The sequence below is a fragment of the Pseudoliparis swirei genome, chromosome 5 (genome assembly GCF_029220125.1).
Source record: "Pseudoliparis swirei isolate HS2019 ecotype Mariana Trench chromosome 5, NWPU_hadal_v1, whole genome shotgun sequence".
In the NCBI taxonomy this organism is placed as follows: domain Eukaryota; kingdom Metazoa; phylum Chordata; class Actinopteri; order Perciformes; family Liparidae; genus Pseudoliparis; species Pseudoliparis swirei.
In genome coordinates this window covers 18052659-18080143 of record NC_079392.1, presented here as the reverse complement: position 1 = coordinate 18080143, position 27485 = coordinate 18052659, and the positions used below count along the sequence as shown (strand labels likewise).

The following is a 27485-nucleotide window of genomic DNA, read 5'->3' as shown; positions in this document are numbered from 1 at the left end:
CATTCATTGTCCAGTTGATGCCCTTGTTGCCAGAGGTATACGTGGATGCAGGCACAGAGCCTATACACTTACACCCTCTGGATCCTAGCAGAACTAATTCATGTGATGGCAACATAGAAAGGTGGCAACACCATCCTCTGTGTTAATCTTTGTCATTAATAAGAACAAAGGTTCAGCTCAATCCTTTTAATTAAAATCTTTCTCTTAAAGATTTAGTTGTTTCAAATTGCTCAGCTGACCCTTGCTGAACAATATTAATGGCTTTCAAAATACTGATGAAATGTTTGACAATATTATTCGCCAGCAGAGTTGGCATTTTATAGGCACTGTCTGCACCGGATGTCCATAAAGTGCAGCTGAAATGTCCACATGTCAAAATGTCCAGATTATAAAGTGAGTTAGGACCTGCTGTGCTTTCCACCCATGTCCCGTGACCCCTATCCAGAGGTCATGGGGCGGGGATTCAGATGAATTCGGAAGGGGCTTACTCCTCAGGGCTAGTCTTGTTCCATCTCAACAATAGTAGTTCTAACACAATCAAGCTCCAGGGGTTATCATATTCCAGTGGTGAGTAAAAATACACAGAAAGAGGATGTGTATATTTAGAGGGATCGACAATGCAACTTTCCACGGCTCATTGACACACAGTTGGAGACTGGGTCAGAAGTGTTCGCTTGGCTTGTTCTTGACAGCATGGTCAGCCTACAGATCGGGGCAGATGTACTCTTTGTATGTAGGACCTGGAGCAGTTATGACTGAGAGACTACCCGGAGCCTGAATGGCCATACAACAGCCATTGGTGGAGTAGACTTCAGGACCTCTTCCCACCGTTTCTTTAGGAGCTACACACTTTTGTAATGCATTTCTGGTGATGGAGCAAAAAGAGATCTTTGATATTTGTCTTTAAATAATAGCCAGTTACATCTGTCTGGAGACTGGACACAGCTGTAAAACAGTGTACCTGGAGGGGGAAAAAAGACCGCATAACCTGGTTTCAGCTTTTGACAGTCTTGTTAAGTATAAGAAGAAAAGAAAGATTTGGAAAATTCCTTTGTTGAGTTTAACTATGGATTTTAGTAGGGACTAGCTCCGGGCCTTGTTCCCTTCAAGAGCAAGAACACATATTTTTTCCTAATTCTTTTACGAACCGCTATGTTTGATGTAGGAACATTTTCAAGGAAAAATCTGTATATATCATACTTATGGCTTGTAACGGGTGTATGAGTGTTCCTATTCACAGTTTTGCAGATGGCTGTTATTACACCTTATTCTGTCCCACTTCTCATCCTTGGTTTCAAAAACACTCGCCTAAACTTCAAAAGGCAAGAGTAGGGCTCCCTACTTCTATTACATCTTCTACCGTTCCCTTTTTGTCTTCTTGAGAACAGCAGCAGGTTGAAACAGTCTGCTGCTCGCTTATCAACAGTGCACCAAATTTACCCTGAACATCTTCAACACACTCTCTTTTACACATGGTGAATCCAACACATTTCAGTGGTATTTGCACCAATCACACATGACCTTTTGTTAAGATATTTAAATAATCCCCATGGTTCCATAATGCAGCCTCCTGGAGGCACTGCCAGCTGTGAGGAGCCTTTATTTAACTTCAGCTCAAGTTGGAATGGAGTTTCGGTGGCACAGTGACTTCATGTTTAAGTGAGTGCAATATTTAGAGGGGAATGAAAGGGAGGTTAAAACGCCCTACTGGCTAAGGCAAGCATTTCAACAGAGCCATCTAGCAAATGTGGAGGTGTTGCTTTTGGGCTTTTGTTACTCAGATGGTCTTAACACCTGTCCATTTGGTAGAGTGGTAGATGGCAGAGGGCTATAAAGCGGTGTGTGTGACAAAGACACACACTCATCATGTGTGTTTTCAGCAGCAGACGGAGGAAGGGAAGGTAGGCCACCCTGCGGGTTTGCCATCAGCTTCAGTCAGTTCACAGAGCTGTTGAGAGAAAATCTTTTCCCCAGCAGAATGTCTTCCTTTTGATAGGAAGATGCAATCAACTGCAACTGGTTGAGTATATTAATTTATTAAGTTATATTTTACAGATTATTTTCTATTATGTCTCCAAAACATCTCTTCCTTTAATATTGTAAGTTTATTTCACTGCAAACTGAACTGTGGGAACAAACTGAAATTCCTGCGATTTCAAATACGTTATACATATTTAGTGTGCACATGTCTATTTGACAAGGTGGTTCTTAGCTGTGATTTTAACAGGAATTTGACAACCAGGGCTGTGAAAGACTAATTGCAATGAACCAGATGAAAGCGCCGGACAATATAGGCTGACCCCCTCCTCCTGTGCTAAGTCAGGCCATAAACAGCTTCTCTTCCCCCTCTAACACCCTATGGAAATCCTTTCTGACCCCCACTTTCTGACACACACTTAACACACATGAACGGTGACAGTTGCTTAATCTCACGGCCGTACACACACATGCACACATTACCTCCACCCAATACACACGCACACAAGCTCTCAAAACTGATACACATACACACACACACACACATTTCTTAGGGTCAGAGCCCACATCCACTCACTCTTCTGCTAATGAATCAATCAGCTGGTTCCATTCATTTCATTGCTGTCAGTCTCCATCGATCAGCCCCTTTTCTCCCCGTCCCAACAGAGCAGCAGGGGAGCTCAGAGACTGAGAGGAGAAGAAGGGGCTTGAAACATCCTGGCAGTTCAAAGACTCCTCATTTCTTATCAACTTTGGTTCCCCAGAAATATGGTGTTTTGATGGTGTGTAGCAGTGTGCATTTATGTGTGTGAAATGAAAGAGAGAGAAGGGATTAAAAAAAGATCAAGAAGGCATGACGTCTTCTCCTCGAGTTTACAGATGTTATCTGACCTTTCTTTTACCTTTGCAAGACAAGTGTGTAAGCACTGTGGATGGACATAGCAGGAGGCGGATTTCAGCCAGGTGCAAGCTCATTCGCTTCCAGGGATGCCCCTTCTTGTCCATGAGGCATAACCCCCCCCCCCCCCCACCACCACCATTCTGGCATTTAAGCCTCTCGCTTGGCTAGGTGAGCGATGTGTATGGTGGGTCCAACTCTCGCCATGCTCCACTCCTCTACCTACCGAGTCAAAGTCAGAAAGGTTATCAGTTATCAACGCCCCTCAAAGTTGGAGCTGTGTGCATGTGTGTGTATGTGTATGTGTGAGTGAGAGGCCATGGTGTGTGAGAGAAAGGGAGACAAGAGAGGGGTTTTCCTTTTCAAAAGCCACTCAGTTCTGTTTATTGGTCAGCCAGTTCATTTCAAAAGCTGTTGAGAGACACATCAATGCAGGCCAGAGGTTGCAGGGAGCCAAGGTCAATTATGTTTAGGTTGGTGTAAAAGGAGTGGAGGAGAAGGGCAGGTAGGAGGCAGAAGAGGAGGAGGAAGGTGTGTGAAGAGTGGAGGAACATAGCAGCAGTAGGTTTGGAGATTGTGAGATCCATCTCAGCAGAGAAACTGTAATAATCTCCTGATTTGGACGCTTGCCACCAACCAAGCCTCCACTTTCACACCACGCAGCTTCCTCTTAGCAAGAAAAAAAACGTTGCTTTCCACCAGTACTTTTCACTATCCTTTTCCCTCTTTCTCTGTATCTTGCTCACACTCACATCAGTTCCAGATGAGAGGTCTAGGCTTTAATGCAGTCTGGAAGGAATCTGACTGCATTTGTTAATGAATCTGACAAACAAGCCAGTGCAGATCAATTGAAACATTGTGTGACGATTTCAAGATGCAATCTCGGATTGTGTCACAATGGTTGAGTAAATGGCAGATGTAACACAAATAATTAGAGTTGAACATAAGGCTTTGTGGGCGATTGAGTGAACACACATCTAATATGAACTTTGATTACAAGCTTACCAAAAGTCAAACGTAGTGGTTATTTTACCAGCTCACAGCTAAATGTCTTAGAATTTCAAAGCCTCGTTAAACTAGATAATCAACAGGAACAAACATTATAGTGTCAACATTTGGTTTATTTTCATAGTGACAATGTTTTTTCTTTGATTCACATGGTCATTGATTTATATGGACCAATATAGTTTATTGTTTTGTGATTAGAGGGCGTCTGAGCTTTTATAACTGCAGTGGTGGTTTATCAGGTACCATCAACTTGACGGTCCTCTTATGTATTGTGTCAACCAGACAGCTTGGCGCTCTTGTCTGCCAAAGTTTCAACGTTTCAACGCTTTCTACCAACAAAGTTGCCATTAAGCAAAATCCTCGACAGACAAAGCCTCCTTTTGAATGCTATTTACCTTCCCTTTCTTCACCTCCCTGTCACTCTCTTTGCCCTTGTCTCTTTCCAAGCTTTGCTCACAGTCTCTAATCTTTCTGTTGTCTTTCTTTAACTGTCATTCTCTTCCTTTGTTCTTTCATCCCATCCTTTTTGTCCATCATTCGGCCCTCTTCAATTGCCTATTCTATGACCGCAGGTTATCACTGTTACAGTAGGTCCTAATTGCAGTATTATTTTCCTTTCCCTGTTATCTCACGCCCATTGTGATATCAAACTTCACAACAGTGACGGTAATCAGCTAGGAGCCATATGTTTTTTAATACTTGAGACCCTTTCTTATTGACTACTGGATAAGGTCTTGAATGTCAAGAGGACATCCTATTGTGTAGGGAGAGAGGAAAGTCTGCAGTTGAAAGGTATTGCAAATGCACGTCATCTCCCCTCCACTGACTAAAAATGTTTCCTGACATGACAGGTCTGACATGCACTTTTCTTTCAACATGTCGCCCTTGGCTTTTTCCACAAAACATGTTCCTTGCCTGTCAGCTTGGACAATAAAAAAGATTAGCACAGAAGGAATGGAGTGCCTCAGTGGGCTGTAATGCAATATGTTGCTTTGGTGGATGACTAGAGGGTGTCTAAATGGAAGTCGTGTGAGGTGTCTGGGTTTTAAATACCTCAGCCAAACAGCTTAGAGTGTGAAAACAATCGGCAGAGACATGAAAGTGTGAGCGAGAACACACACAGGGGTCAGATAACCCTTGGCAGATGGGGATGATCAAGTGAGCAGGGAAGAAAGGTTGTGGGGGGTTGCGGTGTTTATGCCACGAGTGTTAGGAAAGCGATACAAACGCATTGAGCCCCTCTGCCACTTTTGGCCTCTGGAAATCCCCATGGGTCTAGGGCCTAAAACGGTGGTGATGATTAGAGATTCAATTTGGCTTGCCATCAATCAATGCCACGAAGATCGACAGGACCGCTGCCGATAGCCCACCCTTGCAACCAGATTGGGTTTGTGCCTCTTGGGAGTCACGCCTTTTTTTCACGCTTTGTTAATTAAGCGACCAAGCTGCCCCTGCACTTACTTATTTATGATTCTTGGCTTCGACTGGAATGGAGACCACTTGGTTTACCCTAATTAGTCCTTCACTAATGGCCCTGCTTCCAGACGATCCATACAATCTCAATCTAGACCACCGACCCCCATTCTGTCAATGCACACATAGAACCATAACGCACATATGACCTTGACGTTATACAACCCATGTTGTCTGCATGGTGTTGTGTTTCTTTGGTACTGGATCAAGTGCTCCACATGGGATAATGAGGCAACACTGACAAAAATCAATTTCAATCTCCGTCTGTCTCCATAATTTCTCACCTGTTCATTAACCCAAGAATAGAGCTGCCCAGATGTGTTGTGCCTTGACAGTCATTAGATAGAGAAGGGTCATGAAGGACACGTTTCATGTTGGTGAAATATTAAAGTTTTCCCAGAACAGCCTGGGCTTTGCAGTTTTAACTCTGCCATGATTTATTGAGATGTGGATCATCTGTTAAACCGGGTCATGTTGAAAGGAAAAAATAACAGATGTATATTGTTAACTTCATAACAACTTTTTTAATGAAGTATGCCAGTAGCATGACATCATTACTATCACCCCAATTTATAATGACTGTAACTAACAATCAGTTCTACAAACACCCTGCCCAAAAGCCTTTTTTCCTTCCTTTCAATGAAGTCACTGTTCAGGGTCAGTAAGTCCATTTGCTGTGGCCTTGTGTGGCACAGTTTGAATCCCATAAACACTGGTCCTGACTCACTCAGATTTACTGGCCAGCGGCCCGTAGGGATTCATTTGTATTCTACCCACTTTGGCTGGTTCAGGGTCAGGAGGATGACGAATCAGGTCAGTGCTGATCCACACCCTGCTAACTTGGGCTACCAGGAGGTCTGGCTTGTGTTCTTGTGTGTCGAAGGTAGATGGAACACATGAGCTGCATGGAAACATACTGATAATTTTGGTGCATCTCATCTCGTGTCTTGCCAGTGGGGAGAGAAAAAAAAGACTTGCACCTCGTTGTTGTGTATTCCTTTCAGATTGCATAGAAGTGAACCCAGCTGAACACTTGTGCTAATGGGTGAGTTTAGGCATAAACATTGGGGTTGTTATTTTTTAACTAGCTAAGTTCGCCAGAGGCTGTGTTATAAGGATCACAATGAGGCAGGTGGGGAGGTGAGGAAACATTTGAGCGAGTTATAAAAAAGTTAACTATTGCTTATCCTGTCCAGCCGTGTGCCAAACAAGATGAGTCTTATTTGTGTTCACCTAAATGTTCATATTTATGTCCAGTTGTACATGCACGTTCAAAGTAGGGGTATTTTCACTTGGGAAAATGTGTCCCATCAACCACACTGGTAGTCAAATTATTTAGATAATATTATTTTTAAACTGAGTGGGCTGTCAAAACAGCAAAGGTTAATGTATACACTGACTATTGATAGTCCATATAACCCAACCTTTCCAGTCAATTACCCCTTGCAAATGTATAAACCAAATCCCTGTCCTTTTGATCTACTTACCATCTTCGCCGTCTGTTTATTTGAATAGCATTTTTAATTTATTTTCTTTTGTCTCCCAAGCCACCAGACCCCACATTTGGTTTTCTAGGATGTTTGGCACATCACAGTACTTGTGTATACACGCACGCATGCACGCAGACACACACACACACACACACACACACACACAGCTGCTGCTGTCCGCCAGTTATAATGTGGCACCTCCATTATACTTCTGTGGTCCTTTTGAAATTCCCAGATGACCTTCTGTATCCTTACAATTTCACATACACACACACACAATCAAGTTTTAGATACATGAAAATGTGTGCGTATGAATGTGCTTGAAAATGTGTGTCAGCAAATAAATCAATAGCTGCCTGGCGGCCTTGTGGCTAGAACTACTGTGTGTGTATGTGCAGGTTGTGGCTATGTGGGGCTTATTGGTGACACCTCACTCCTTCCTAATTGCCAGCTTTAGTTACACATCAATAAAGGGTGAATAATACATTATCTATATCGCATATTCCTACTACATATCCCAAGAGAAAGACAGGAATGGAGAGGTAGAAAGATGAAAAAATTAGAAATACCTAGACTTTACATCTTCCTAAGAGAAAAAGAAGCTAACATATCTATAGATATATCGTATGTTAACCAAAGCTCCCAGATGTTCTCACTCATCTCATTCTCATCATTAAATCAAACTATGAAACTTCAACCTACCTCACTTCCTGCATTGACAGTGTCTCTCTCTGCCTCCCTTGTCCTGATTTACAACTAGCCTGTCTCTTAGACTAATGCCGCTGTTTAGGTGCTTTATGGACAACAGGACACCTTCAGATGAAACAGAGTTGAGGCATTGACTCTTGGCCAGTCAGCTGGTAATAATAATAATAATAATAATCATTTATTTTATATAGCGCTTCTCAAGACACTCGAAGTCGCTTTACAGTCCAGAGTCCAGTAGTCATACACACACACAGTCGTCCCGGTGGTGGTAAGCTACATCAGTAGCCACAGCTGCCCTGTTGGTTTAGTCGACTTGCTGGAGTGTGCTCTGGTCCTTGAGCATGAATCGGTGATGCAAGTGGTTCTGTAATCATGATGCGAATATTTAGACATCCATCTGACTTGGACGAGGATAATATGAGTTTCTGTTTGTGTGTTTGAGAAAGTGTTTATGCCGGCCCGTGCTGTGTGTGCGAGCCTCTGCATTTTGGCCAGTCTGTCTGTGTCTGTACATGTGTATGTTCATACATGTGTGTCCATGTGTGGCGTTACTAACTGCTGAATGATTCATTCTTTCTTTCTCTAGTGTTGCTATCTGGGGCCCTCTGTGTGTCATGCCAATGCGCAGAGGTCTTTATGTAATTGAAGTGGGCCTCTGAAAGCCACCTGCCATATGGACTCTAGGAGAGTTGTGGGTCTATCCGTCCATCCGTCAATTTCTTTTAATTGCCCGGAGACAAGAATCTGTGCCTTGCCTATCTATCGAGTGGTTTCTCTATAGGTTAAATACATTAATAAGTAATAAGGTTTGGGACCTCACCAATCCCTGACCATGGTATAGACCAGATGATCAGAGCGAGGCTCAGAGCATGAAGTGTGTGGATGCTACAGGCTCATTTCTGGCTGTTACTTTCCCTGCTCTTTACATTTAGTTTACATTCTAAATATTCTATATTTTAAATCAACCGTTCAAATTATTGACATCGTCTTGTTGAAATTGTGGCAATACAATTAAGTGTTGTACTTGTATTATTTGCAATATATACTGTATGTAGTTATTCTTTTCCCCTGTTTACTGGAAAGTCATAGCCAGGTTCTGGGAATCTGTGTGGTACAGTGTATTTTGGTGGTTAGAGGCTACCAATCTTTATGGCAGAGTTAAATATATTATTATATTATAACACAGCATTAAATAAACCTTGTTCTAATATATTAAGCAAATACAACAACTAGGACCATCACCTTTTCTCTTTCTCCTCAGCTGTTATTTGTTACCTTCAAATTGCATCATACTTCGAGAGGCACATGAAGGTGTTGCATTTTCTTATGTCATCTTGCAATCTAGATTCTCAAGCGTATTGCATATTACCGCCACATTTACAAGAAGCCACTTTGAAGTTCTGAAATGGATGAATTGAAAATGCAATGTAAGTCTAAGGTCGAGCAGAAATTAGCATTGACAGGACCATATTTAAGACTTTTTATGGATTGGCCTGACTATGCCTTTTCTCCTGACTGGTTCATTATTGGTGCTTTTAGCTGCTGACGAGGCGAAGTCCATTTGCACAGAGGAGGTCTAACAAGTCAAGTTATTACAGCCGCCAAGTGTGAGATTCATTAACTCACTGGTGATTAAGAATGCGGGTCCGACAAAAATCTTGGTAGCGAGAGAAGCGCGAGAGAGAGAGACATACACAGATACACAGATAGTGTGAGAGCAAGAGCTTCAACTCCATCACCCAGCCATGTGTGGTATGTGGCATTGCAAAACAAAGTAGCCATAAATAATAATAATCTTGCTTGCACTTCTTACTTTAAGTTAATGATGCCACATAACAAATAAACATATATCTGCCTCAACCCGCTGCAGAATTGAAATAAAAAGCCTGGTCCCTAAAATAAATCTACAAACCCTTTCCAGCAATCATTAGGCAGCTGTTTGCCATCATAGACCATTAATCGTTGCCCACAGTGCGACGAATGAAGAAAAAAGGCGGACAGAAATGCCGTTTTATCCAGCTATCTCATGCAAGAGAGCAATGCTGCGGTTTTAGAGGCAGTGAAACTTGAACTACTTCACTTAGCTGGTTTGTTAGCCAGCGAACACACACCTAGGTGGGAGAAAAAAATAGAGAAGACTGCTCAGTAAATGTATGAAGGAGAGTCTATGTCATAAAGGTAGAGACAAAAGAGAAAGGTATAGACAAAAGAGAAACAAAAGAAAGAGAAAGAAAGAAAGGATTACTGAGAAAAAAAGAAAGGAAATCGAACGACCTGCCCAGTGTTTTAGAGACGAGAAAACGGCATCTGGTGTGTGAGTGCATCTGGGTTATTGTTCCTCTTCCGGTTTGTATCTGTAATGTCGCATGCTACAATAGGACTTTAATTGTTTTACATAAAGTGCCACTCCCACACTTCTTTGTATGTGAGGGTAGCGCAGAGAAATACATATCTGTGCTTTTATGTTTTCTTTGTGTGTCTGGATTTCCGTGGCTATAAAAGAAAGTATGTGTGCGTGTGACAGTGAGTCAGTCACAAGGGCCACCAGAGCCCTAACCTGGCGGGTTGCATTCCTGACTTTAACTGCCCTAACCTCCCTTTTGTTCTTGGTGTCTTTGACCTGAATGGCTAATGACTGGGCAAGCAGGTAAACTGTAACACGCCCTCTGTCTTCTTAACAAGCTGATGTGTGAAGAATCAGTCTGCCCGCAGGATTTGCTCGCCACCTGGTTCTCCTTATCCTTCCGTTTGAAAAGAAAGGACAGGGGAGAGGGGGTGCGATGATGTGTATGTGTGATAGTAGTAGTAGGGCAGAGTATAATTACTCATCAGCTTAAATTCCCCATATGCCATTTTCTATCCCTCTTTCTTTTTTTCCCAACCTCCTTCTTTTCTTCCTCACAGGTAAATGAAGGCATACCTGGGAAATTAACATGACTGTCGGTGATAATTGACTTGATAATTACCCTGCAACATCTTCATAAATCATAAGCGGTTGCTCAATGAGCCTTTAGTATGTCTAGCTGAGTCTACGCTAATAGGGTAGTCCCTAGCTCCTATTTTGGTTCTGATTTTTTGTTTGTTAATCCTGTCTGTGTACGTTTCCGAGGAGAAGCAGAAAAGAAACGAGCAAACCTCAAAGACTTTTGGTCTCTACCGCCACGGTATTTTTAAAAGTGTTTTAAAGTAATTGGAAGCCACTGGCACGCTCAAAATGTGGACCGCATCGGGGCTTTGCCCCTAGCGGCAGACACAAAGGCAGCTGTTCCGGGTGTAACAGGAAGTAGACACCTTTAATTAAACACGATCATTACATGCTGCATTGGAAGGTGATCTGATATGTTGGCAGATGACTGCATTAGGAGAGGCTGTATTAAGAGAAACAATGGGAGAGGTAGAGCGAGAGGGAGAAGGACAGGGAGAGGGAGAGGGAAAGGGCCTGTGTTGGTTAGAGAGACTCAGTGGCTATTGAAACAGAATGGCAAAGCTGGGTGCTAAGCCCTTTACTTGTGGTGCTCAGCCATTCAAACAGCCACGGCTTTTATTCAATGCCCGGTTCCAGCTCTTTCGAGGCTACACCCCCAGTGAACAAAAAGGGTGTGTGTGTGTGTGTGTGTTTGTGAAAGAGAGTCTTAATAACATGTCTCATTTTCTATTTGTCAGTGTGTTGATGTTATCATTGCTTCATAACTTATTATTTATAATGTGTATGTATTAGCATTATGTAAGTGTACAATATGGGTTTGTGTTCCCATGTGATCGAGTTCTGTTTGTTGAGTCAGCCATTGCCGTCCACATTCAGAATTGCTTGAAACCTCCTCTTAGAGCTGTGAGCTCACCCACAATCCAACTGCACAAGCAGCACAATAGCCCACCTCTATTGAACAAAAGCGTGTCGGTGTCTCGGTGTGTGCATGTATTTGAGCTTGTTTATGCTTCTAGTGCCTATGAGACACTCAGATAATCACCAGCTTCCACCTAAACAAACAACAACTCATTCATTCACACAGGTAAGTGTGTGAGTGCATACAAACACCATCCTCGGCACCAATGAAATGTTCCAAGTTTTAGCTGCTATCATCTTTTCATATGTTTGGTCTAGGAATCTGTGCCGTTATCTTCTACACAGTTAGAGCGACCGAGCAGTTAGAAATGGATGCCCTCTGGTTGGTACAGGTTCAGAGGAGAGGAGAGGAGAGGAGAGGAGAGCAGAGGAGAAAATGACTAGACAGGAGAAGAGCAGAAGAAAATACAGCAGTGAAGTAGTCGATGGCTCCCTGGGGTAAGGCAATGAGCAAAAACAGTTCCCATCAGGCCGCATGTTAAACACAGACAGTTCTGGAAGACACACACACACACATAGACAGGGCATGGAAGACATCTACACACACACACATTCACATGCAGACACACAGTCTCTTAAGGCCGCTGCATGTCAGCATGCCAAAAAAAATGTGACAATGGAAGAAGCACAGAGGCTGTGGGGAATACAAGAGAGCATGTACCAGCTCTCCATCCTCTCCTCTCCCTCCTTCTCTCTCCTCTGTGTTCTCTCCCTCCTCACCCACCCTTTGTTTCCTTACTGGCCCTCCTGCCTTTCAGTCCCATTTCTTTCTCCACGTTTTTTCCCTCCCTCTCAAAAGGAAAATATCTCTTCTTTTCTTTTGGACTCTCGTCTCTTTCTCCCTTTTCATTCCCCTGTTTGAGCCATGACTCCATTTTCTCTCTTCCTTTTTTGCTTTTGCTGAAATCTAGGGAGACTTACAAGCAATGCTCGTATAAATGAGTGTTCACTGCATGACTTTTTTCCACAAGCAACCACACCCAAAGCTGGGAATCTCTCTCTCTCTCTCTGTCTCGCTCCCTTGCTTATCTCGACAAATAAAGCCATATTCAATAGCTATTTCCTTTGTGCTGCGGCTGTATTAAGCAGGGGAGTAATGCATTTAAAATGACTGTTGGCACATACCCTATTATTAGTTTCACATGGTTCAACATTCATTGCTTTTTGTATCTGACATGGATTTTTTAATTTCACTGCTCCAGAGTAACTTATAATCACTGAGCAAATGCAATTTAATTTTCTATCTCAAGGGCATTCAACAGTCTAATAATAGACACACACTGACCGTGGCAATCAAACCTGTGATGCGTTAGTTCCAGTGTGGTCAGCAGTCCTAGTCTTCGTAACCACATGGCCACTCTCCCAAGAAGTCTTTGCTCGGGGTTGAGGATGGCGAAGTATACGGGCAGGTTGTTGGCTGCCATAAACTCATTGGCAGACTTAATGTGCTAAATGTGACTTTAGGGTTAGTGAGTCCTGACACTCAGCTGTCACAATATTAGCTGGTAGCACTAATACCCCAAATCCCTGAGAGAGGCAATAGCGCCAGGTGACATACAAGCTCAGCCAAACACAAAACTGGGATGCTGCCCTCTTTGAATAAAGACAGTGAAAAATAGGATGCATCGATAGATTGATGTTTGATTGTGCAGACACACATTTTTTATCGGAAGCATCGTTGTCTGCCTCTCATACCTGCAAGGCTCTCTTTCATTGAGAACATTTTTTTTAAAGGATTTCAAATTTAAAAGAGACTGTTAAGTAAGAATGAAGCTTATTACAAGACTAATTTAATCATAATCTATCTTTCCCGCTTCTCGTTTGACCTTCGAGGCGCTTCATATTTATTGCCGTTTGCACCACCTCACATGATTCATATCAGGCTTGTGTGTTTGCTCATTAGCCATATCCACTGAGGAGTCATCAGAGCAGTCCGCATGTTTTCAAAGAATATCGGCACCTCTTTATCTTATTGACTCAATTACTTCACCGCCTCCCTTTTATGTCTCTCTCTTTGAAGATAAACATATAATGAGGCAATTGTTGAACATCAGTAACATGCTTTAAGTATATGCCAGATTACATGGAACATGAGATAAACAGATAAAAAAGAAATGTGTCTGTTTTAGAAGATTTCAAAGAATATTATCTGTCATGCTGGCTGTGTTGTTGCTAAACTCAACAACAATACGTTATGCATAGGTGTGGCTAAAAGTGAGATTATGACAGAACTGATGTCAGAAGGCATGTTCTGCTTGCTATCTTGGTATGTTTTAAGTCTTTTTATAGACATTTTAAATGTGCCCATACTTGTATTCATCTGTTTGTGTGTGATTTTCTTCTTTGCCTTTCATCTGCATGACAGACTTGTAAATCAATAAGACGTGGCTGAGGTTACACTTAAACTGTTGTGTTTTCAATACAAATTGTATTCAAGGTATTGCTGCACCCCCTCAGGGAGAGTGAGGTGAGATGGAATGAATTCAACAGCTGTAGTGACACACGCATACAATCACACACACACAGACACACACACACAGACACACACACACACACACGCACAGACACGCAGACACACAGACAGCCAAATGACTCTTGTCTCGCTTCCTTCCTTCCTCTCTGGCTAATGCACCCATGCACACACACGCAAATACCCACAGAACCTAGGAGATCCATATTTCCATATGCAGATCCGTGAGGCAAAAACAAACTTGCCTCTCGCCATGCTTGTTTGCATTTGCATTAACCAGGAAATCAGATGATGGCATTTAGGGATGTCACGCAGAACATGCCGTGCAAAAGTCAGCGCTTGGATTCAACAATCCAAATCATAACTAGCGTGTTATGCTTAAACAGTGTTTACTGTAAGAATTCAATGTTGATTTTAATTGGATGGGGAAAGAAATGAACCCAGACTTAATTATGAAATGCTGGAAAAGAAAGAGAGAGAGGGGTTTGGTGTATCTCCAGGAGAGGTTGTCATTGAAAAATCGCTTCATTTCTAGGAAAGGTTGAGGAAATAGTTTCCATGTTAGGTGATGTAAACATCCTGTGTCCATGCAGAAGCATGGTTCTGCGCCTATTTCCTGTTGGTGGTCAAACATAGGCAGACGTGATGCCCTTAACGTAATTACCTACAAATTAGGAACATGCCTTTCCAAAATAAAATGTATGTGGTAAATGTGACATCAAATCTTATAAAAATCAATGTGACAATGAAACAATCTGTGGTAGATTATTACTCAAATCTTATTTTAGGGCCTTTTTCAATTTATAGAAAAATATGAAAGGGGAAGAGGTATTTTACGGTGACAATGCCCCTGTTTTCTGTAATTGTGAGAGTTGTATTTCCATTTCATGATGTCACTATCAAATAAATGGCCCTAAGCTTGGTTTGCAGTGAGAGGCGGGTGAGAGCACCGGCAACACCATAATTAGACGAGGCCAACCATGTCAGTGCAGTAAACAGGCATGGTCAGAGATGACTTCAGAGGAATATTTTGGTGAGGAATGAAACCCAGTAAACTGGACGTCACACAGTAAGGCAAGGCTTCAAAAACAAAAGTTGGTTAAACAATGTCACAGAACTCTGTTATTAAGTCGCCATAGTCTGTATCAGCAGGTTTGTAGAAACAGCAAACACACGTGAAAACGTCTGTGTAAATGCTGAGTACAGGAGCAGAGAAGACTTAAAGACTTAAAGATGTGGAACATTATGGACAGTGAACAAAAGCTTATACATTCCCCTTGGAGAGCAAAATGTTAAGTACAGCTCTCACAGTATGGGACATGAAGCGCTAACTAAAAGGTTGCAGGTTCAAGCTAGCTCAAGTATTCCCTGAAAACAACACATCAGTCAGAGTTAAGTTAAACTGCATGTCTCAAGCTATCTGCTTTGCTGTTAGAACACTGGTACTTCCATTAAAAAGACAACAACAAAAAATGTGATGATTAAAACCAGGTACACAAAAAGAAGCAAATGAAGCACTCCCGACGAAATGCAGACACTCTCGAGGACTCCCATCGAACCTTTTCCAGAATTGGATTTTTTGAGAGTTTTTTTTAAATTGCTTGTGTCAGAGGAAGTAGCCAATAAAACAAGTGCTAAAGGCTTCCCCCGAACCGCTAATGTGTGTGTGTATGTGTTATTTTGTCAGTACTGTTGATGAAGGGGCTGTGACTTATTCAATAGCGACTGAACACAGAGCCATTCAATGAGCCCACGGGACAATGCAGACAGCTGTGAATTCCGGGTCTCGGACAGGGTGAGGGGTTGGGTGGTTAACTAGGAAGTTGGGGAATAGAAGGGAGAGAATGCGCACATTCACACATTCACACACGAACATATGCACACACAAAAGGAAGTTTGCAATTTGAGCACTTTCAGTAAAAATGTCTCTATATTGACTTACGCAGAGTGAAACAGTGAAAGAAGCTTGAATTCCTGAGTGGAAAACATTTGAGCGTCTAATCTTAAGAGGTGCAAAGGTGAAAGCCACGGTGACAATGTAATAAACAAAGCAGAAGCTCCAATTTCAAACACTTACATTTGCGCCCACATTGGTGATTAAAAAAGCCCCATGTACAATCATTCATACCCATCACAGCAAGTCAGCGACTGAGAAAAACTTGTACACATATATGCACCGAGTCATTCAAACACACACTTGCTGACACACGTGTATTAAAACATACACACACGAAGGCACACCTGGTTCTGTAGACAGCTGCCCTTAGGGCTACCTGTTCGTCAGATCCTCTGAGCTTTGTAATTAGGAGAGTCAGTGAGAGAAGGGGATAGGGAGAGAGGGAGAAAGAAAAAAAAAGAAAGAACTGTGGGTAAAGACAAAGAGGCCCAGTACATCGGCACAGGAACTGGACTAGACTTCATGAGCCCCTGAAACGGCAATACACTCCTTGGTTGCAGCAAACACACACAGTTACACACGCTCACACAGATATGTAATTTCAAGAAGCGGCTGTGCAAGCTCACAATGTCCTCCTTACTGTGATCACAGCTATTTTCCATTTCAACTTCTCTGATCTGCTCCCATAAAGTCTCTGACAGAAAAGAACATAGTTGTATTTCTTTTTGTTTATTCATCACACGTCCTAGAGTTATCTGGTAAGAGCTGCTTGTCAGAAATTGCCTCTGCAGACATGATAAGCCAAGCAGACAGACCAGAAAACCCAAATAGGACCAGGCCCCGAGGTATCTTTTGAGAAGGGGGAAATAATTGAGGGGCAGGGGCCCAGCGACAAATGCAAAGGTCAAAGACCTGCGTTCATTAGACCTCCCCATGGGGAGAGATGACATAAGAGTTACACTGAGTGAGATAGGAAAGAGTCTTGAGTTAAAAATAAGAGACACAATGGTGGAAATTGAGCTTATGTCCTAGGCATCAACGGCGTAACCCTGTTAGCGCACACACACAGGACAAACCTATAGTGTGACAGCCTTTGTGGGATGACTGACAGTGAGTGGAAGTGGGGTGAAGTATGTTTGAGTGTATGTGTGTGTGTGTGTGTGCAGATTGAAAGGGGGTGGGGGTTGTCATGAGAGGCGAGTCCGTTCAGGAATTCCACAGAGGAATCACCTCCTTGGCCTGTCCATGTCGCAGCAACCAATTACCGTGACTGTGTGTGTGTGTGTGTGTGTGTGTGTTGTGTGGGTGCTGAAGCGGAGGCCTCGCCATAAAATGGAGGGGACTTCTCCTAATCATCGCACTCTGGCCCTGCACAAAGGCAAAAAGGCTACTTGGACAATTTGAATTTGAATAGCATCTAGCACCTCCTGCTCTCTTTTTCCCCCTCCTCTGCACCATGCTGGTTGACAAAAGTGGAGCCAACAAAGATAGCACAGAAAGCAATCAGGCTAATAGCGCTAATAAGTTGAGCGTGGGGTCCTCGCTCTCAGTGTTGACACATTTCACTGTTTCTCTGGCTAAACAGAGACTCAAGTGTTTGGCAACCAGACGGCATAGTATTTTAATGGAGTGGCTACCCCATGCCAGGTTGCCATGTGCTTGGTCTGTTTGACTGCAGGAGAATACAACACAAGCAACTCTGGGAAGAGGTGGGGAGCAGATAATTAACTGGTGGAGTAGCCTAAGGGAAGGGTTTCGGGAAAGAGTCATCGGGGAGATTTTGAAGTTTTTGCTCTTTTCATTACTTTCTTTCTGCCAGAAAACAAAATCTCGCTATCATTATGTGTCATTAATACAGCAGTTAAAGCTGGAATGAGAGGAAGCCATTTTGTTTTGTGCTTATAGCAGGAAACCAAGCCAACAGGGAGCGATTAAGTCAGCTGTTTGCGTGTCCGGAACAATTGTATCCCCACGGTTGTCGAGACATATCTTTGTGTTTGGTTCAGTTATCTTTCTGTTGTCATCTGACGGGGTCACGTTAACAAAGACGAGCATGTTAAAAAGCTAAAGCTAGTTGCGTGATGATCCAAGCTAAATCGCTCACCTGTCTGCTCCTTGCCACTCGGGCCCTGTGAAACCACTGCACATTCCTCTCTCTCTCAATAATAGCCTTTCTTCCCCTTTTCTTCTTTGGGCCTTTTTCTCTTCTTTAAGAAGTCTTCTTGTTTGAACAAAGACATATTTGAGGAGGCTGTAACTGTGGGGGCTGTGTGTGTGTATTTGTGTGTGTAGGTGTTTGTGTGTGGGGGTGGGGGTGTGTACCCGTGTGTGTGTTTGTGTGTGTTTATGTGTGTGAGTTGGATTCGGCCACAGGGACTAATGCTCCAGTGCCCTCCCCTGTTATTAGGCCTGCCCTGTCATTACTGGATTAGAGTGTTGGTTCGCGTGTGTGCGTGATTGCATGTATTTGCCTGCATATGATCTCCACAAGCCTGTTTGTATTCCTGCAATTTTTCTCACACAATCAGAGCTAGCAAAGAAAACGCAATTGCCATTCCTCCACATGTTTGTTATGCTAATCCCAGGTGCATGTGACCTAAATCATAAATACCACTTTACTGCAGCAATCCCCAGGTTACTCAAACAGTAACTCTCTAATTGAATAGTCTTTGTAAGCGGTGGGAGGTTTAAAAAAATTCCCCTGTACCCCATAAGTCACATCGATCAACGCACAGCGTGAAAACACAAGCGCGGATATAGAGATCGGCAAAGGAAGGAAGATGAAAATTAAGAGGAAGAGGAAAAGACAAGTGAAAATAAGTCAGACCTATAACTTCCGAGTGGAAGGAAGAAAGATAAAGTAGTCAGTGAAAGTGAGTCACAACAGGGGGATAGATGAAAAGACAGATGAGGAATTAGATCCATCGTTTCAAATGGATGATGAGGAGAGATTAATAAACAAATAAGAAAGAAGTGAGAGCGCGTGCAAGGAAGATGGATTAAGAAGCCTCATGCATCTGTGTATCCTGATCCAGTGCTACCTCCCACATCTGTTGGCTTCACTCTGTTTGTCTCATAGCAAAACATTTGCATGTTCATTTGCTTGATTCACTCAGTTTGCTTTTTCCCCTCCCTCCAACCTCCAATCCTCCCCTCTCTCATTTTACATTTCCAGGATTTGGAGGGTGACGTAAAACATATCGAGCTGAAAGGCAAATGAGAGCACTGCCTGTGTAATAGGGAGGATCTTTTCGTCACACAATGGCTGTTTCTGCCCCAACTCGTCCGACTGGTTTTCTTTCTATCTATTTTTCTTCTCTCTCACTTGGCCGAGCCTATTAGGCAAGCCGCCAGCATGGTCTTAAAAGCTTTCAGAGGTTATTTGCTTAAAAAAATACCTTTCGCTCTTAAATCTTTGGCTTTGTCTCATCCTTGATCATCTATATAGCACAGGGTTTGTCAGTTTGGCACAAAGAAACGGTTGGTTCGAGCATAGCACTTTGTTTTCTAGTGTGTTTTGTTTCCTTTATAGTTTGCGTTTGTCTCTGTCTGTATTCTCAATCACTGTGCAGGTGTCTAAATTTGCTGCACGGTCATGAATATTGCAGTGCACTTCTATTACATATCATGTGGTATACAAACACACACACACACACACACACATACATACATACACACTGACATAGAGGGTGCAGCGACCTCAGCAGTGAGGTCGGGGTCATTCAGTGCTTTTGCTTTGGCCCATTGACTCTGGATTGGTGAGCCACTTTGGGCACAATACAAAGCTCTAATGCACAAACACACACAATTAGACCACCACATAGACACACATTCATACACACACAAGCACAGCCCTGGTAGGGCTAAACAATGCAGATGCATCGAGAAGAGAAGTATAACTGCTGCACCTGCACTTCCAAATGATCCACTGTCTACACAATTGAGTCAGACCGCACACCTGTGTGCTCGTGTTTTCCATATATCTCCTTCTGCTCTTGTTCTTTCTCTCTTGTATCTATCTCCCCTTTTCTCCCCTGTCTTTGACTCCGCCTATCAGTGTTTCACCGTGTTGTTATTTTCATCAAAGTCAGCTCTAATGACAAGCCAATACACCGTACACACGGGCCAGTCATAATACTAAACAACAGGCGGCGGAGGTGTATAATTTCCACCTCAGTGGCTTACCTACCTGCGTAGCTGTCAGTAAATGGTCTTAAATCACACCCTGTCATGGTATGAGTCAGCGGAAGTCCCACAGCTAATTTGCACTGACACAGTTTGTGAGATGAAAACACAAGTAGACCCTTATTTGCGCAACAGACAACTGTGGCTCGTTGCATCTGATTGCAAATAGAGCTCTCCGCAAAAGCAGACTGAATTCATGATTAGTTTGAAAGCATCTCCACTATCAGCACAGAGAGAAAATACTCTTTTATTTTGCTTCCAAGTTCTTTTTCCCGTCAGTGTACCAGAACCAAAGAAAATGCAAAGAAAAAGGAGGCAGATAAAGGCAGAGAAAAACTCAGAGTTGTTGGTTGAGTAGCAAAGTGAGCTCAGGTTCATCCTGTGAACTGAGTCAAGAGCGTTGGAACATCTCTTCCACCAAGAGGGACGGTTCAAGCTCACTGGCTGTTTCATCATCTTTTATTATCTTGTAGAACAGCACAGCGGTTGAGATAATAACGGTGGCTGCTGCACCTTGAGCAACAGGTAGTAAAAGAGTCAACGTTCACCGTGTTCCTTTGCTGCCCTCACACATGGTCTTTGCCAGAAACAAGAAGGTGAAAAGGGGAGAGGAAAGAAGGGATATACAGGAAAGAATCCTGTCCATCATTTTGTGTGTATTTTAAACATGTGTGTATGTGTGTGTGTTTCTTAGTGTGTGCCAGTACAACAAGCGCAAATGTACGGTCGACTTGATGTGCATATGTGCTCAAGTATTGTCCGAAAGTGAATCCAATTGGAGTGTTTCGACCTCTGTTCCGCTCAAAAGCTCCTCTTTTGTGACACCTAACTTTATAGCCCCCCTCTTCACTGAAGTCTTCTGTTGGGTTGTATATCTTGGAGAGTTTTACAACCTGTTACCCACTGTAAATGTGGGTGTTATCAAGTGTGTGTGTTGCGGTGCCCTGTGGGAAGCGGAACCGTGTCTCAGCGAGACTCGCTGTTGTTTCCTTCCCCCTTTAAAAAAGCAAACCTCTAATTGAAACAAATTATCCAGACACAAGGAGCCGCAGTAAAATGTCACACAATACTTTAGAGATCACCCACCTAGATCCCTGCCTCACTCGCCCACTGTCTGTCGGTCTTCCTGTCACACACAGACATACAGGACTTCTTTGTCAAATTTAATCTATTATCGTTCTAAGTCTGCGCTTCCTATCGTTCATTTATTCACCCAGTTATCTGAGAACAACTTTGGTCAAAGCCTCTTATCTCCTCCGCGGCTCATTTTACAAGTTTTATGACATTGTTGTAAAACTATTGAAAGTTCTATTGACCTTGCATGTCTCCCTGTTCCTCTTTGTCTGACCTGGTTGTTTTCTTTCTGCTCCTGTTCACAGAGACGCTGATGGACACAAAGTGGGCCACGACAGAATTAGCCTGGACTGCACACCCTGAGACCGGGGTGAGTTCACTGTCCAGTGTGTTCATGAAGAGTAAGACTGGTTCAGTAATAGAGAAACAGATGGTGGAAGAGAAGGGAGGATTGTGTGGGCAACATAAACACTGTTTTAGATTTATAATTTAAATTCACATATATGTTCAATTCAATTCAATTCAATTCAGTTTATTTGTATTGCCCAATTTCACAAATTACAAATTTGTCTCGGAGTGCTTTACAATCTGTACACATAGACATCCCTGCCCCAAAACCTCGCATCGGATCAGGAAAAACTCCCAAATAACCCTTGTTGTTCAGGTGTAGACAGTAACTTCACCTCAATACTTATTTAAGGGGTACATTCAGTGTGTTTGTGTGTGCTTGTGTTTCTACACACAGTGTGTCTGCATGCCTCTTTAAATTCACACAGACCTTGCCAAATCCCTCAACAGAATATGTTTTGGGATTCATCAGGATGCGTTTCTTTAACAAGCAGACAAAGATACACTGCAATTCAATTTCATTCACAGATGTTCCCTTCCCTTTGACCCATTGCACTGATAACATTAAAAAAACACCAGTTTCCTCATTAACTCTCCTTTTAATCTACGATATTTCTTGACGTTGACCCATTGCACACCTCTGCATCCAAATCTAGCACACAAAATGTGCCAGTGACAGCCCCATATTGCTTTCCCATGTAGTCTCGACAATAGCCTAAAGAGGAGTCTTGACCCCTCCTCAGCTATACTTCAAAGACCCCCAGCGCTCCTCCCCTTGCCTGTGTGTGGCCCTCTGACTTGGACCTTGTGTTTTAAAAGGTGGGCCCCCATTTTTTATATTTAGTTTTTACCCTGTAGTTGCAGGAACATTCCACCCCAGCTGTTCGACCACCCTCCTTATTCTCCCCTTCTTTTACTTCCAAGTAACTAAGCACTAATGAAGCCAGACACACAAGCCAACTCAGCTGCAACAATCAGTAGGACAAATGCCCTCACAGCCTTTCGTGCCCTCCTTCCCCTTCATCCCTCTCCCTTCCTATCCGTTCATCTTCCTTTGCCTTCCGCTGCCCCCCCCCCCCCCCCCTCCTCCTCGTTAGGCTACAATGCAGTAGTGATGCTCCCACCGGTCTCATGCACAACGCCTCCCGTTTCTTTCCCAAGCAAACCCGAAACAGATGCTCCTTTTTAAAAGATACATACAGTGGGGAGCCTCTTGCGCTCCAGATTTCCCATTATCATCCAAAAGACTGGAGAAGAGTTTCTCTCCTGCCTTTTTTTTGTAGCAGAATGTTCCACAGATGGTGATTTTTCCCAAGTTCTCTTTCATCCTCCTTTTAAATATTTCTCTTTAAAAAAAAACAATCCTCCGTGGTGTATTTTTTATGTCTTAATGCACAATATATTGTGCATGAGTTTACTTGTATGCTTTTGGGGTCTTACTATGGGACCGTCCTGTTTCTGAGAAGGACAACACAATAATAAAACTGTGATAGCTGGAAGGGAGGTGGAGAACATTAAGACTAAGATTAAATAAAATCCACAGAAGTGTCCAAGAAGAGAAAAGGAAACAGCATTTAAGAGAAGAAAAGGATTCTTAGAAAAAACCTTTGAAGAAGACTCACTCACAGACTACGAACACTCTCACAGGCATGCTGTCCAGTCTAGTGTGAGTCACAGCATCTCTGTGTTTTTCACAGCATTGCACAACGCATACAGATAAAGCATCTGACAGAAAGATACAGAGAGGAAACATAAACTGCATATATTTGTGACACATCTAATTATTAATATGTGCAAGGCACTGCCATCACATACGTGTGTGTCTGTGTGTGTGTGTACTCTTTCCCCTCTGTGTCTGCACTTTGGGATGTGGATTTCTCTATCTCGCTGTCTGCATCTGTCTCTTGTAATAACCTGCAGAATCTGTGCATCATGCATATCTGTGTGTTTCAGTGACGTAGACACCTCAACCTAGACATCTCGAGCTGCACTCATGTTCTTGCTTGCATTTTGAATTGTCACTATGTCTCCTTGTATTATGTGTGTGTGTGGGAGAGGCGGAGGGGGAAGGGGGGGGGGGGCGTGCGTGCGTGCGTGTTTGGCTGTGTTTGTCTATCTACTATATAATTTGTCTTCCAAAGCAGATGGTTCATAAAGTTGGAAAATCCCCTCCATAACCAAACTGCTACATTATACCAAGTTTGTTAGCTTGCGGAGATAATAACTATTGTTTGAGTATCGCTGCCTGCTTCACAGATCCACAGCATGCTAAAATATGTTTTGAGCAAGCGAAAATGTCTTCAAAATGAGCCTCAGAGAGCTTATTCATACTAACAACAAACGGAATTAAGCACAAAAAGCTTGTGGGGGCTACAACAGTTCAGCTTATGCCTAAAGCTAAGGACAGTAGTTTATCATAGTTGCTGTCAAGGTTACTTAAATGTTAAAGTCTCATTAACTTGTTTAAGGTTGATAAATGGCAGGTAGTCCTGCAGCACAACATGCATCTACTTTCTACTTACGAGGGCCACTTTCCAAAGAGTCGTAGTAATGTCAAAATGTCGCCATGTATTTCTTTAAGCTTTTGGATTCCACAGGTATTGTTCATCGTCATCAGAAAGTAAAATAAAAAAGCTGTGATTGGAAAGGACAAAAATAAAATTGAGTGGACTCGCAAATCTTACATTACGATTAATCTTGTTAGAAATTGATGCCAAGAAACTTGACCCTTTTTCACATGACCTACTTAATTCATTCAGGCTTTGTAAGCAGGCGCTCAGAGTGATTGGCCACTGCTGCGTGTCTCTGGGGGATGACCTCTCTTTAAACACACACATACAGGACGCATAGCCTTACGAACATACCCTCAAACAAACACACAGAGCAAGGAAACACTCTGGCAGACAGACTCACACAGGCAAGTTTAAACAAACACGCACAAAGTCATACACACAACCACAAACACTTGGCTGTATTGCTCTTTTGCAGAGGGTGATTTATTACACTGAACTAAATACCCATTGACACTTCATCCTTTTAGCCATCCCATTGACCTGGTCAGTGATTATCGATTCCCTCTTGTCGTTTCCTTTTCGCTCTCGCCAAGCCATCATTTTAATACAACCGTCGAGCTTCACCCATTCACTCCCCCTCACGGCCTCCAGGGTCCTGGATGAATAGACTTCTCTCCACCACATCCATACCACAGCCTCAATTAAGATGCTCAGATAGAAACAATTGGCGAACACATTGGGGCCTTCAATCAAATGTTCGAGGCAAACTTCAGTCCTGAGAGTGCAACCACAGACACATCATTTGTTATAGACGTGTCTTGGCATTTATTAGTTAAGTATTGTAGTCTCTCAGGGTGGCAGGGGGGCTGAGTAATGTGACCACCCTGTAATCAGAAGGTCACAGGTTCAATCTCATGGATTTAGGTAGCAAGTCCAATGACAGTCATGTAAAGTAGAACATCTTATTAGCTGAACCTGCACTCAAACTGTTATATATTTATCTAGTTTTATTGAGTTAATTTGAATTTCCCTCCTCATTGTTTTTAAATGATTTAATTCATTGTTATGCCTACTGCAAATCACTTATTTGAAAGGTGCTACACATGCAAATAACCTTAATAGGCCTTGGCTTAGTTAAAAAATAAAGGCACTCTTTTTGTCTGATAGGAAAGGAGAGCAGATCCCTCAGCACACACGCGCAAATATATATTATACTCACAGGAATCGCTATTTGAAGTGGAATTATTTAATCTTGGTGTCCTCATTCGAGATTGAAAAATCCCTTGGATTACAGTGTCTCAAAGTAAAGCTTTTAAGTTGAGTTTGCTTGCGCTTATTTAATGAAGCTAGTAATCAAAGTTTAGAAAATGTTATCCCATTTCATCCTGAGTAATTCATCCCCTGGGTACTGTAGCAGCATTGAAAGACATAGAGGAGTGTAAAAACAAAATTCATGAAGGTTAACTGCCGTCTTCATTAGAGGACGTTGCGATCATTGCTCTGTAATTGAAGCGTAATTGGTTGTGAAGCAATGTGACTGCTACTTCCAAACAGATATGAGCTAAACATGCTGCAGTGGCACTGTGGTGAGGAGGTGACAGGTTGCTGTAATTGAGATGAATTTGCAATCCTCGTCCCTGGCCCCACTAACCAGAGATGAAAAGTGTAGCATGGCAAAGGCAAGGGAATGTTGTTGAAAATGCCCCAAAAAATATACTGTCTAAAAATCTGTCCAAGATATCAATACATATTTATAGCCACTGACCTGTTTATGTTTCTCTTCTACTCTATTTTCAGTGGGAAGAGGTGAGTGGCTACGATGATACCATGAACCCCATCCGGACGTATCAAGTCTGCAATGTACGTGAGGTCAACCAGAATAACTGGCTACGCAGTGACTTCATCCCACGAAAGGATGTGCTGCGTGTATATGTGGAGATGAAATTCACAGTACGTGATTGCAACAGCATTCCAAACATCCCCGGTTCCTGCAAAGAGACCTTCAACCTCTTCTACTATGAATCTGACTCGGACTCAGCCACAGCCACCAGCCCTTTCTGGATGGAGAACCCTTATGCAAAGGTGGATACCATTGCCCCAGATGAGAGCTTTTCTATGCTTGAGTCTGGGCGGGTAAACACAAAGATTCGAAGTTTTGGGCCATTGTCAAAAGCCGGGTTCTACTTGGCCTTCCAGGATCTTGGTGCTTGCATGTCGCTCATCTCAGTGAGGGTCCTTTACAAAAAATGCTCCACCACCATTGCCAACTTTGCCGTTTTCCCTGAGACAGCAACTGGGGCCGAGGCAACCTCCTTGGTCATTGCGCCAGGAACTTGTGTCCCCAACGCTCTGGAGGTGTCTGTGCCATTGAAGCTCTATTGCAATGGAGATGGTGAATGGATGGTTCCTGTAGGAGCCTGCACTTGCTCGTCTGGCTTCGAACCAGCAATAAAAGATACCCAATGTCAAGGTGAGTGTTTTCAAAACAGCTAGTTTGTTACGGTGGATTAATCTAGAGGTTAGAGAGACAGCCTTCAACAGAGTACACAAGGTCCACCTACCATGTTACCTGCTAACCAATGAATCGTACCTGCTAACCAATGAATCTTTACAAATCTACAGAATGGTGTATTATTATTTGCATATTTCTTTCCTTCCTGCTGAGGGGGAGGGGGGGTTCCCTATGGTGATCAATAATGTATCACATTATAACTTCTGAGAAAAGTCACATTTGCATTTTAGGCAAATAGTATCTGATGGTTGCATGCATGGTGAATAATAATGAGTGAGCAGTAAGGGGTCAAAGTATTGCTGAAGGACGCTTCATCTGCACGAATGGATGTTGTGGACACACTGATTGTCGAAGAGATTGAAGTGGTATTGTTTTGGCGACATGTCACAGCCTCTATCACTAGATTGTCCATCTCCCACATTATTATGAGCCATTTATTTGCCTATATTCTTTAACACATTTATCCAATGATGTCAATGTAGAATAATAAACACTAAATGATACCGTCAGCAGGCAACTGTTCACTCCTCTGACCTCAGTTTTGCTTGGCAGCTCGTCGCTAAATAAATGGAAATGCAGGGGAGGCTGTCTTTTTCTAAGAGGGCAAAATGTGATGGTTTCAGGTCTGATGAAAAACATGACAGGTTCACAGAGGTTGAGAGCAAGGTGAATTTAAACAGCAAGGTCTGGACTGAAATAGAGTGCAGGTGACAGCATCGAGTAAAGCGAGGAATAAAGGAAAATGTGTGTGTGTCGAGGCGTATGGGGGCGTAATATTAGAATTAGGGTACCCAGGTCAAATGGAGACCGCCGAATGAGAGAGAGAGAAAGAGAGGGGAGCTGGTAGGGTAATTTATCAAAGGGTTAAATGTGAGATGTCTGCAAATGTACCGTTTGTGTGTGGTTTGTCTGCCTGCATTCAGAGGGCTCATTATTCTCCTTGTAGCAGTGAGATATGAGGTTAAGAAGACCTTTCAGTTAAGTACCAATACTGGTGATCATCCAGAGAGTGGGTAGATACTTTACAGTGGCAGCTTCTGGCAGACCCTAAATATGTGTACTCACCTTTAGAAGGAGAGTGTGTATGT

General features: G+C 42.8%; 1 protein-coding gene across 6 annotated transcripts in view; it reads left to right on the top strand.

Annotated features, from left to right (window-relative positions):
* The window catches only part of LOC130193448 (ephrin type-B receptor 3-like), a 57649-nt gene that overhangs the window by 6743 nt on the left and 23421 nt on the right, over positions 1 to 27485 (top strand). For all 6 annotated transcript variants that reach the window (XM_056413895.1, XM_056413893.1, XM_056413891.1 and 3 more), the window contains exons 2-3: positions 21330 to 21394; positions 25683 to 26355. In XM_056413895.1, the coding sequence (XP_056269870.1) occupies positions 21330 to 21394; positions 25683 to 26355 (738 nt within the window). The remainder of the gene's footprint in view (positions 1 to 21329; positions 21395 to 25682; positions 26356 to 27485) is intronic.